The 12,323-nt window shown below is 35.0% G+C and overlaps 1 protein-coding gene and 1 pseudogene across 1 annotated transcript; one reads left to right on the top strand and one right to left on the bottom strand.

The window, feature by feature from the left end:
• Window positions 1-950: 950 nt before the first annotated feature.
• LOC121790553 lies at window positions 951-5,275 on the bottom strand (annotated as a pseudogene).
• Window positions 5,276-7,593: 2,318 nt separating this feature from the next.
• LOC121790554 (ras-related protein Rab7-like) lies at window positions 7,594-11,194 on the top strand. The gene is made up of 7 exons (XM_042188745.1): window positions 7,594-7,828; window positions 8,226-8,252; window positions 8,374-8,473; window positions 8,956-9,102; window positions 9,547-9,627; window positions 10,492-10,637; window positions 10,900-11,194. Exons 1-7 carry the CDS (start codon window positions 7,776-7,778, stop codon window positions 10,964-10,966), a joined length of 621 nt encoding a protein of 206 aa, XP_042044679.1. The 5' UTR covers window positions 7,594-7,775; the 3' UTR covers window positions 10,967-11,194.
• The last annotated feature ends 1,129 nt before the right edge of the window (window positions 11,195-12,323 follow it).

Here is a 12,323-nt window from a genome sequence, read left to right as displayed (position 1 = left end):
CTAAGCATTAGAAACCACAAAACTAGCATTTGCAGTTTCCGACTACTTTTTGGCCATGTTTGGTTGGCGGGAAAGTAAAGTTGGCAAGGAAAATGATTCCTGGGAAAATGAATCCCGGGAATATGATTTCTAATAACTTTATTTTCCCGTGTTTGGAAAATATCAAGATTTGAAAGTATATATTTGATTTAAACACTAAACTAAAAATATACTTATCATTTTTTATTTATAAAAAATAATAATACATATTATTTAATAAATTATTAATTACAAATGATAATAATTATATTATTTTATTTTATTATTACGATGGATAGTTTAAATATGGATTATACATCATAATATATAATAATATAATAATAAATAAGATTATTATTATTATTATTATTATTATTATTATCATTATATTTACTTAATTTTTAATTGAATAAATTTTATAATTTAACATTTCACTACAATTTTATTGTTAATTACTAATTCATAAATTAATAATTATATTTAATTATTATTATTATGATAATAAAAATAAAAATAAATATTAATAATATAGTTATAATTATGATAATTTGAATTATAGTTATTTATTATCCTGAAATTAAGTATAGTATGGTTTATACTTTTAAATTATTTTTAAAACATTGTAATAAATAATAACGATGATGATGATGATGATGATGATGATGATAAACTGTACTATATTGCATTAAATATGTAAGAATCCTAAAAAACTGGAAAAAGAATACCTAAGAAAATTTAAGATTCAGAATCCTGGAAAGTTGTACTAACTTTCCTTGTTTCAGGATTTTGATTACTTTCCCAGTTTGATTAAAAACGGAAACAAACACAGGAATTTAAAATTTAAGAAATCAGATTACTTTCCCAGACAGAATCCTGGCAACCAAACATGGCCTTTATTCGCATGGAAAATGAATCGCAAGAATTGACGGTATTTGAGTTTACAAAAAAGTCACGAGCCGTAGCGGAACATCGGGCCGGGCCGTCTCTGTTCGTGGGAACTAGATTGGGGTTGGTCACTTACGTCGCTACTAGTGAAGCTTTGATTAGAAACCCCGGGCCCGGGCCTTAGATGTCTTTGCAAGTCGAAGTCGGAGCTGCTCGCTGACAACGAACCCTTCAATATCACTTCATGCAAATCGTCCAACGAAACGTCGCCTTCCAGAGCCCGAACAACCTGTATACAGGCCGGAGCCATGAATTGATGTGAGGAGGAGCAACAATATAGTATCATAAACAAATCTTTGAAGTATTGAGAATGGACATGTATAGGAGATTTTAAAATAAATTTGTAAATTCGAAAACATTAATATAAATTTTTGAAGAGGGGCTTTTGACGCCCCCACACCATGTAGATCAGCCCATGCCGGTATAAATAAATAAATAAATAAACTAATTTTGAATCTTTTATTTTTTCTTCAACACCAAAAGGTAAGGTGAAATTCGATTCATCAGATAAGATATTATGAGATACATATATGATATAAGTCAAAATAGGTCATCTAGGATTAAATTAGTCATAGGGAGTGGAGGTTAGATGATTAATCATGAGATACAATGCATGTCTTGACCTATGAGTCAAGACACATTGTCCCGAGGGCTTTTGAGATAAAAGACAATCGTACAAAAGATAAAATTAGACATGACTTTTAATCACAAGTAAATATGATAATCGAATGAAGTACAACTCATGAATGAGCCGAACCTGGCTCATTTTAGGACGTTTTCTTGCGGATTGTCTTACGCAGGCAGCAGCGGCGGTAACCATACGAAGCATTGCACCATGCTCATATCCGTTTTCTAGCTTTGGATCCACCAGCTCTTCGTAGCTTGCCCTTCTCCCACCACATTCATCAAAATTGGCCTAGCCTGCATCAATATATATTCAATTGTTTAATCAAATAATACTATTCAAGCTATCAAGTATTATTCCCTCCGTCCCACAATAAGAGTCACATTTTTCTATTTTAATCCGTCCCATAATAAGAGTCACAGAGTCATTTTACATCTTCAATTTCTAGACAACTAAATTAAATATTATACAGAAAAAATTACCCAATCAACTATATTATCATCTTCTTCATCCCCTGTGTCGTCGATTGGGAGACGGCCAGTTATGAGTTCTAGAAGCACGATCCCGAATGAGTACACGTCGGATTTCTCAGTTAGCTTCCCGCTTGAAGCATACTCAGGAGCCAAGTATCTGCATTTAACATCAATTCAAAAGGTAATCATATAATTACCTAGCTACATATATTGCCACTTTAAATTTTTTTTGGAGAATATCACTTCATACCCACAAGTTCCCATTATGCGAGTTGAAACATGAGTATTGTTGTCGGACGAAAGCTTGGCTAATCCAAAATCAGCCACCTACACAACAAATGTGTATATAAAATCAATTGATGACAAATAGAGTAGCATATAAGTTTATATAGCGAATTCAAGTTCTCTATCTATATCGATTTATGACATTTGCTTTATTTTTGCCAACAACACCCTTCCCAAATCATTCAAAGTGTACTTCGGAAGGGTTGAATTTTTTATTTCTCATTGGGCTGGATCAACCTTTTACATCAAACCGGACCAAATTTAAAGCTTAAATATATTATTGAGTCAGTCATTTTTTTTATTTACTATTGAGTCAATTGAAGTTTCAGCATGCAATCGAAGACCTGATCTAATACCAGTTCATGGAGAGGTTCCATCTTAAAACTAACTAGTGATAAGTTGAATAATTCATGAAATTTATATAGTTGTTTCGGTTCTCTTTTCACATTGACGTGTGACATTTATTTTATCTTGCTACACAACTCTATTATATATATATAGACAAATAATCCTTCCGTCCGTGAAATGTTGTCCAGTTTTGTCATTTTGGTCCGTCCATGAAAAGTTGTCCACTTTGTTTTCTTTCTATTTTTGGTAAATGAACCTCTATTTCCACTAACTTTTTACACTAACATTTTATTATAAAACTAATCTATAAATGTGGGACCCTCATTCCACTAACATTTTGAACTCATTTTTCTTCACATTTCTTAAAACCCGCACCGAGTCAAACTTGGACAATATTTTATGGACGGAGGGAGTATTTCTTTTTGTGTTATTTCATGCTACTTGCTATATTTCCTCTATGGTAAAACCTTTATAATTTCTCTTCCTTTTACTCTCTTTTTTCTTTTCTTTTTCTTTTTATACTTTATTCTCTTTTCACTTAATTTTTAAATATTAACTTTTTAAACTTTGGGCTAAAAATAAATAGTACATCAACTAGCTTGGAAGTTGAAACAAAAGGAGTATATAGGCCGGCAATGGCATACCTTGGCTTCAAAATTGTCATCAAGCAAAATATTTGCAGCTTTAATATCTCTATGGATAATACGAGGATGACCTGTTGATACATTAGCAATAGTAATGCCCACTTATGATATTATAATAAATTATGAGGAAAATTAGAACATACAATCTTCGTGAAGATAAGAAAAGCCTTTGGCAGCGCCCAAAGCAATTTTGAGCCTAGTTGAGAATTCCATAGTCGGTCGGTCAGGCCCTGCACGAGACCGTCATTAAATTTATATTCATTTACCCATTAAAAAAAAGTAGGTACCATGAAGGTGATCCTCGAGAGTGGAGTTAGCAACGAACTCATAAACCAACAGCCGCTGCGATCCGGAGATGCAGTAGCCAACCAAGGAGACGAGATGGCGGTGATGGACGCGGCTGATGATCTCGACCTCCGCTTGGAACTCGCGCTCCCCCTGCCCGCTGTTCGACTTCAGGCTCTTCACCGCCACTTCCTTCCCGTTGGGGAGAACCCCCTTGTGCACGTACCCGAACCCCCCCTGCCCGAGGAGGTTTGCCTGCGCGAACCCGTCCGTTGCGGCGGCCAGGTCGTTGATTGAGAACGTGCTCTTGTTGTTCCCGCCGCTCCACACCATTGGTGGGTGCGGAGGGGGCATCGTCGCCCCCCCTGAGAATATGCGCGAGCTCAGATTGGGTGGAGGCGGGGGCGGAGTTGGGACCCACTGCTCTGAGCTGTGCGGCTGTGGGTATTTCTTGCTGCTGTCCTTGGGGTTGTAGCTGCCGTTGTTCTGCCAGTTTCTGTTCCCATGTGTGCTTTTGTAGTAGTGTCCTTTATGTGGTACACAATTTAATTGTTTCAAAAGGATAAATTGTGGGAAAAAAAATAAAAAAATAGGTCAAATTCTGATTCATTTTGTAATTTATAGTATGCAGTTTGAATTGTCCCCACGAACAATTTTGTTGAAATTAATACCGACGCCACGAAATTATACATGGATATCACCCACACCTTCATGAAAAAACTTCATAGTTTGGTTGAAATAAATATTTCATCAGATAATTGAGAATTTGATCAAATTTGTGGTTTTCTAACAATTTGAGCTAATAAAAATTGGTTTATCTAGATTTTTTTTTGAAGGTACGATAAATAATTGCAACAAATTAAAAACACTAACTCTAACCGATTATTTTAACTCTATGCATTTTCGACATTTAAAGGAGAGAAAAGGAAAGAACAATTTCTTGAACAAAATCATTTTGTTTGCTATTATAGTCTCGGTTCAATTCCACGACAAATGATAAGTATGCCCAAATTTCCGTTAACTCTTTACATTCACATTTTATTGTAAAACGAATATAGTGTACAAAAGTATGACTCACATTTTTCTATCTTTTTCACTCATTTTCCTTTTATATCTTAAGGTCGGTGTCAAATTAACCACGACACCATGATCGCGGGCAGAGGAGTGTTGTGTTTGAATATGATCGTCCTAGAGTATTAAGCTTTTATCTTTTTGGTATAGATGGTTTGTTAGTGCATGATGTGCATCCTCCCCTAATTATGATTAGGAGTAAAATTAGAAGTGATAATGTGAGAAAGATACGTACCTGAATCGCGACGAGGCTTTTCTCGATCATAATAACTCTCATGATCATCGTAATCCTTGCGTTTCTTCTTTCGACAGCAACATAAGCAGAAGATCAAGAGAAGGAGGATTGCCAATCCTACCCCTACCGTCGACCCTATAATGGCGTCCTCTCGATGTTTTTTACTCGGCGGCGGCCACGTAAACGCATCCGCGAGCGCCCCGCTCCACCCCTCGTCTAACTCGCCACGCGTCAGCATCTGCGGCGGCGGCGGTGCTCGAGCCTTAGGCGGGGGGCTTTTTCTCAACGGCGGAGGCGGAGGAGGTGATGACGCCTCCTCGGTCGCCGTGTCTTGCAGTATACGCATCAGATTATATTTCCCGATCCAATGCAATAACCTAATCAAGCGATATATATCTGTCTTATGCCAAACGTGGTATTAATTGAATTATATTTTTTTGAGTTTGTTATTAATTCATGAGTAAAACAGACAACATTTGAACAAAGGGAAACAAGTGAGATTTGAAGTGGAGAGAGAGAAAGGAAGGGAAGAAAATGAGTAGTATTGTTAGAGAAGAAGCTGATTTCAACAAGTAAAGTAGTAGTAAACTATGACCCTCTTCCATCAGTCTCCTACAACAAGGGAAATCAACTGTCGTTGTTTTCTTTTTTTAGGTCTTTTTGTTACATGATCCGAATATTTTGTCGTCTAAAGTATTTTAATTTTTGAGGAATACTATTCGCAAAATATAATATAAAATTTAAATATAGTACTGTATTAAATTGACGATCTCGTGCTATTTGTAAACCTATTGCTATCATTTGCCATGAAGCTATCCGGAAATAATGATGAGTAGTAGAAATTTTAATCGATCTCTCTCTTTTCAATTCCAATTTAATACCATCAAACAGCAATTGACGATATTAATATAGTCTAAAAATTTGAGATAAAACTAATAACTTGAAAAAGTATGATAAAATTGATATTATTCCTGGATACTATTGATAAATTTAACATTATAATTGATGAGAAATGATTTGCTACATGAGAAAAAAAATTCATGTACTAGGTATACCAAAGTGTCAATCTTAGTTGGTATGTCCATTCAATTATTTTTGACATGTGGAATTGTATATAATCACCTTGATGGCCAAGCAAAGTATGGTAAATATGGTAAATGCACTAATATCACCTTCCAATTGTATATAATCACCTTCCAATTATTTTTCTAGATTACCTAACTATGATATCACCTTCCAATTGTATATAATCAATCCAGCTAGATGGACACACATAATGTGATATTTATGGAAATGTTCTTGCATCCTATAATTCCTATTTATAATAATTTTCGACCATATATACACAATACATGTATATATTTGCAATGAGAAGCTCCATCTATTATGTACGTAAAATTCATTGAGTACTTTTTTTAATAAGATTAAACTTTTTGATTGGTGATCTCTTTGATTACAGTAGTTTTATGTTTTTTAATTTAATTGTCATTTTCTAATTTTATCTACCGTATTTTGTTTCAAGAGAATTTTAGGTTTTATAAAAAAAATTTATCATTTACTGTATTTTGCTTTCAAATAATTTCCATTTTCAGTAGTTTTATTTTTATTAAATTTAATTGTCATTTTCTATTCTTCAAACCATCTTGTTAGTACTAACTAGTACCTTTGTATTTTAACATAATTAATAATTTTAATATAATTGATGTGTATAGTAAAATAAAACAAGAATTATATTATATATGTAGTAATTATTTATTTATGTGCAATATAGCTATCAATACAAAGGGAAAGCAGTCTCAATCATATAAATTGAAAATGTAATATGATAGTAATTTTTGTTAGTATCAACGTGAAGAGCTCATATTTTTAGGTAATATGTGCTAGTGTATATTATGCCCAAATTTGTTTATAATATAATTACCTAGAAGTATGAGATTCTTTCCAAATAACTCGTGATATTATTGCATTTACCATATTTTGCATGGCCATCTAGTTGGAAGGTGATTATATACAATTCCACATGTAAAAAAAATAATTGAATGGACATACCAACTAAGATTGACACTTTGGCATACCTAGTCCATGGTATACCTTATGTGGGCTCCTTATGTGAACATCACTCTCGTTTAACACACGTTTAACGTTGTTCTTTTCGATTTATATATTTAGTTTGATTCTAACACATTAAAAAATGTTATTGCAATTTTTAATTTCACAAAATTCAAAAAAATTAAAGCTCAATTTATTTTTTTAGTAATTTATTTAAAATTACAGAGAAAACGAGCACCTCAAGTTTTTTTAAATGAATTTTGTGAAATTAAAAATTGCAATAACATTTTTTAATGTATTAGAATTAAACTAAATATATAAATTGAAACAAACAATGCTAAACGTGCGTTCAATGAGAATAGTGGTCATATAAGAAGCCCACATAATATATATAGCATATCATTTCTTCATAATTGATTTAATAGTGTGATGTTATTCCTGGATACGATTGATATATTTAACAATATACGAGCACTTGATTTAACAAAATCAATACTCCTAGATCAAAATAAATAGGAATCCAATAAAAAGTAAAGTAATTATCCAAGTAGAAATTGTGTATATGGGAACCGAATATTCCGTAGAACGCCAGCTGGCGACATCCATGCCAACTGTTTTGTTGTGTAGTGAGAGAAAAAATTGAACTCAAGAGAGAGAAAGTGCAGTCATTGTTGAATCGAATCGAAACCCGGATTCAATTTGGATCGCCTGTCTGGCAACACGCCCGAAGAGAGAGAGAGACCTTTTCTCGAAGAAACTTTTAACGGGTCAAATTCCCAGCCAGAATTCCCGAAACCATGCCGTCTCGCAGAAGAGCTCTCCTCAAGGTCATCATCCTCGGCGATAGCGGGTGTGTTTTTCACTAAACTCGGTTGTTTATGTGTGAATTGGTGTGTGTATGGGAATTATCGCTGTTTCGGATTTGGTTTGTTTAATTTATACTTCTGCAGATGAAATTAATAAAATTAGGATGTTTGATTGATTCAATTCGGACTGATCTGGATTCAGGCGCATGAGTTTGGATCTCAAGCTCCGTGTAGATAAAACGGAGTGAAATTCGGATTTATGGCATGCCTCCTCTTTTAAAATAATACAAAGTCTGGCCCTTTGCTTCAGATGCAAAGCTAGATAATAATTTGCAAATCAGCAAAAGGAGGAGTGAAATTTGCTAATAATGACATGCCTATTTATGTGTGTTGTTATTTGATGGATAATTTGTTAATGTGTTTTGTCTATGTATTTTTCAGGGTCGGCAAGACCTCATTGATGAACCAGTATCCTCAACCCTACTCATTTATTTTAATAATTGCTGATGCAAAATGTAATCTACTGCTTCTGTTATGGAAACATGGTTCATGCTATTTGGCTTTTGTGTTCTTAACCTGTTGATTAAAGATATGTGAACAAGAAGTTTAGCAACCAGTACAAAGCTACAATTGGGGCAGATTTCTTGACAAAGGAAGTGCAGTTTGAGGATCGGCTTTTCACTTTGCAGGTATGTATGCAAGCTGCTAGTTTCATTATCTAACAATTATGGCACGTGACACCAGAACATGGAAACATAAATCTCAAGTTTCTTATCCATGTCCATAACATAGAAATAGTCTTGCTCCTCTGTAATATAGTTGGTTCTGACTTAGTTTCAGTCTCAGTCTCATTCTGATAAAGACTTGTTCTGAATGGGATGAGCAGTTAGATGCTAGAGCAGTTCTGTTTGATTTACACATCAGATTATGATAATAATAAACAAGGAGAGTATATTCTCCTTAATTTAAAGGTTTTAGCTTTAAATTTGGATTGTGAAAAATCAAACATACCTTGATAGAGTCATTAAGGGATCGCATCATACAGGTCACTTTAGACATTGGATATGTTATCAAAGTACTGATATTTGTAAATTGTTTGTCTTCATACTATGTGTAATGTGTCTCGTTATAATGCCTCTTATGCCCTATGCTTGTGTCTGTGTATAATTAGATATGGGATACAGCTGGCCAAGAAAGATTTCAAAGTCTTGGAGTTGCTTTTTATCGTGGTGCTGATTGCTGTGTGCTTGTCTATGACGTCAATGTCATGAAATCATTTGATAATCTTAATAACTGGAGGGAAGAGTTTTTGATTCAGGTATTTGCACTTTTTTTCTTCTGAGAATGCTCTCCTTCAAATAACTGCCCTTTCAAATCAATTCTAACCGAGGCCACTGATAACTAAAAAAACTAATTATATCTGTGCATCTTATCCTGCATCAACCCTCATTTCCTTAAGCATATTCCCTTATGATGGTTTAAATTAACAAAGACATCCTTTTTCTGCATTAAGAAAATAGACGGCTTATGTTAGCAGAGAAAGGGTAAGGATGTGAAGGCAGTCTAAGTTACTGCAACTTGAAATTCTTCATGACATTGCCAAATGTTACTCAAACATTGTTTAGCTCAGTTGTGTTGAAAGCCCTGAGTTTTTTTATGTTTCTGAAGAAAGGACTTTTCATCCTAATGCAATTGCAGAGTATCTCTATCCCATTAATGAAAAAAATGGAAACATACTAATGAAACATAATAATTTTTGCAGGCTAGCCCTTCTGATCCTGAAAATTTCCCATTTGTGGTGATCGGGAACAAGACTGACGTGGATGGTGGAAATAGTAGAGTGGTAAACTCCTCCTCCCCCCTTTTTTCTATATATATTGAGGTTCAGAGATGATCCCAGTGAAGCTACATGCACGTGGAATCCGAACTATATTAGACATTTTTGTGACATTTGAATATAATGTCCGAGTCACTAAAGTAATAGGGAAATGCATCACTGTGCTAAAGGCATTAGGACATCTTATCTGTGGTGGAATGGTTTGGACCTATAAATCTACATTTACATCTATTCATTTCTCTTACTTTCTGTGTTCCTTCCCTCGACCACGGAAAATCTTCAATAGATTCTTACCCACAAGTATGTTTATAAGTTACGTTCCCACTATGGCAAGGCAAAAATCGAAAGTCATTGTGGATAGTAAACAAAATTCTTTCACCGTCTCAATTAAAACACAAGGGAGGGAAGCTCATCCGCCCCAATCTCCTTGTTGATGTCTACTGCTGCCATTCATCCCCCTCACCACCTTTCCCTCTGTCAGCACCACCCCCTCCCCTAGGCCCTAACCCTGCCCTGTCCCAGTCAGTGCCTCCCCTTCCTTCCCCAGACCGGTGGTCCTTTCAGCTGCTGCTGCCTGTTTTTAAAAAGTAGACAGTGAAGTTTTAGAAGTAGGAGTATTTGCACCAAAATAGCCTTTTATAAATAGCTCATTAGTGATATTCATCAAAGTGAGATAAACTCAAGCACAGCTGATCTGGTATCCATTTGCATTCGATTTCGTATTTACTCAGTGCTTGTTGTACCATGATAAATACTGTTCAACCTATCTGTTTGGCAGACTGAGGTGGTGTGCTGTACCGTTTCCAATGCATAAACTGCGAATTTCTTTTAGATTGACGTTGTTTTACCTGCTTTAATTCCTTTACATAGGTATCTGAGAAAAAGGCCCGGGCTTGGTGTGCCTCAAAAGGGAATATTCCTTACTTTGAGACTTCTGCCAAGGAAGGCACCAATGTTGAAGAAGCCTTTCAGGTTATTGCAAAGAATGCCTTGAAGACTGGAGAAGAGGAAGAAGTGTGAGTACAAAATCCCATATCATCTCATCAAGTTGCATTTATATTTTAGCACCAACTCTATTAGACTTGTTCTGTTTCTCATAATGCTGTCAGAATGTTTCATTTAGTCGTGCGTGTGTTTTACTCTAAAAAAGTAAACTTCTCTGAAGTAATGACAGTTGTGTTAAAATTTGAAGCTTCACATGATCTCATGCATTTTACTGATCTCATAATTCTTGCACGACATATATCCTTCTTGCTAATATTCTTGATGATGATGAAGATACCTGCCGGACACAATTGATGTTGGTAACAGCGCCCAACAAAGGTCAACTGGATGCGAATGTTAATTGAGTACTACTATAATTTAGAAGTTCCCGGGATGCACCAGAACTCATCATTCTTATGTTTTTTGTGTTGCACTAAGTTCATGCGTGTATACTAGTGTTTGTATTGCAATTTCATTTTGTTATTTCCTGAGCTTGGACTTGGCTTGCTTTCCATGTGTACTGCTCTGATTTGGCAGAGCTGGATAGAACTTTTCAGTGAATTGAATTGATTGCAGTTTCTGTGTAAAACTCTTTCATCTTTAACATTTCTTTGTTAAGTTCTAGCCTCTGCTCTCCATGTTGAATACTTGGAACTTTAGTTCAGGAAAAGATAAGGGTGTTGATGATGACGGTTTGAACTAGAATATTTCTTTGTTAAGTTCTAGCCTCTGCTCTCCATGTCGAATACTTGAAACTTTAGTACAGGAAAAGATAATGGTGTTGATGATGACGGTTTGAACCAGAAAATCGAACCGATCTGATGATGAATACAAACATACCCGAGAGCTTTTAACTAAAATACACATTCCATGACAAACATGACTAAACTTAATTCGAAAATCATAGTCTTTATGCACCATTATACATTATTGCAGCAAGATCTGCCCTTCCGTAGCCAACTGCGCTGCCCATGCGGGCACCATTATACATTATAACTACCATTATACATTATAACTACATGGATAGGTGACATAAGAGCACACAATACAACTAAACTTCATACTGAAGATTCACTATCACTCATCACTGTATGCTGAAATATTAGGTCTTGGTTCAAACTTCAAAGTCTCCACTATTGGATTTCTCCTTAGAACTCACATCATATACTTTAGGCTTGATGAGATGTGGTGTATGATGTTTGTAGATTTTTTCTCCTAATTATCTATCGTTATAACTTTGTCAAAATGACTGTATTAAATGTATATATTTATATTTCTGTGACATTAGGCCAACGTGTTTATGATTTAGGTTTACATAGCATCCTATCCCCAGTTGAGATACTCTAGTAGGTAGCAATCTCATACTTTTGCATCATTAATAAAGAAGAAAATACTTACGTAAACAAGGTGAATTGTTTTAAAGCTAGATTGGTCTCCCCCGTATGATTTCTCTTTCTTTGAACTAACATCATCAGTATATGCTGAAACATTAGGTCTTGGTTCAAAGTCTTCTTCCCCATAAGATTTCTCCTTCTTTGAACTAACATCATCGGTATATGCTGAAACATTAGGCCTTGGCTCAAAGTCTTCCCATAAGATTTCTCCTTCTTTGAACTAACATCATCAGTATATGCTGAAACGTTAGGTCTTGGCTCAAAGTCATTAGCATTTGATTTCTCCTTCTTGGAGCTAACTTCATCAGTGTATGCTGAAACATT

This window comes from Salvia splendens, unplaced genomic scaffold (genome assembly GCF_004379255.2).
Source record: "Salvia splendens isolate huo1 unplaced genomic scaffold, SspV2 ctg544, whole genome shotgun sequence".
Lineage (NCBI taxonomy): Eukaryota > Viridiplantae > Streptophyta > Magnoliopsida > Lamiales > Lamiaceae > Salvia > Salvia splendens.
Note: the sequence above shows the minus strand (reverse complement) of the source record. Positions and strands in the feature narration are given on the sequence as shown.

What these genes read in the sequence shown, in the direction of transcription:
- LOC121790554 (XM_042188745.1), top strand. Translation starts at nt 7,776, where the DNA reads ATGCCGTCTCGCAGAAGAGCTCTCCTCAAGGTCATCATCCTCGGCGAT. An exon ending in GGGAAGAGTTTTTGATTCAG is followed by an intron (nt 9,103 to 9,546) that starts GTATTTGCACTT and finishes TAATTTTTGCAG; the next exon opens with GCTAGCCCTTCTGATCCTGA. An exon ending in ATGGTGGAAATAGTAGAGTG is followed by an intron (nt 9,628 to 10,491) that starts GTAAACTCCTCC and finishes TCCTTTACATAG; the next exon opens with GTATCTGAGAAAAAGGCCCG.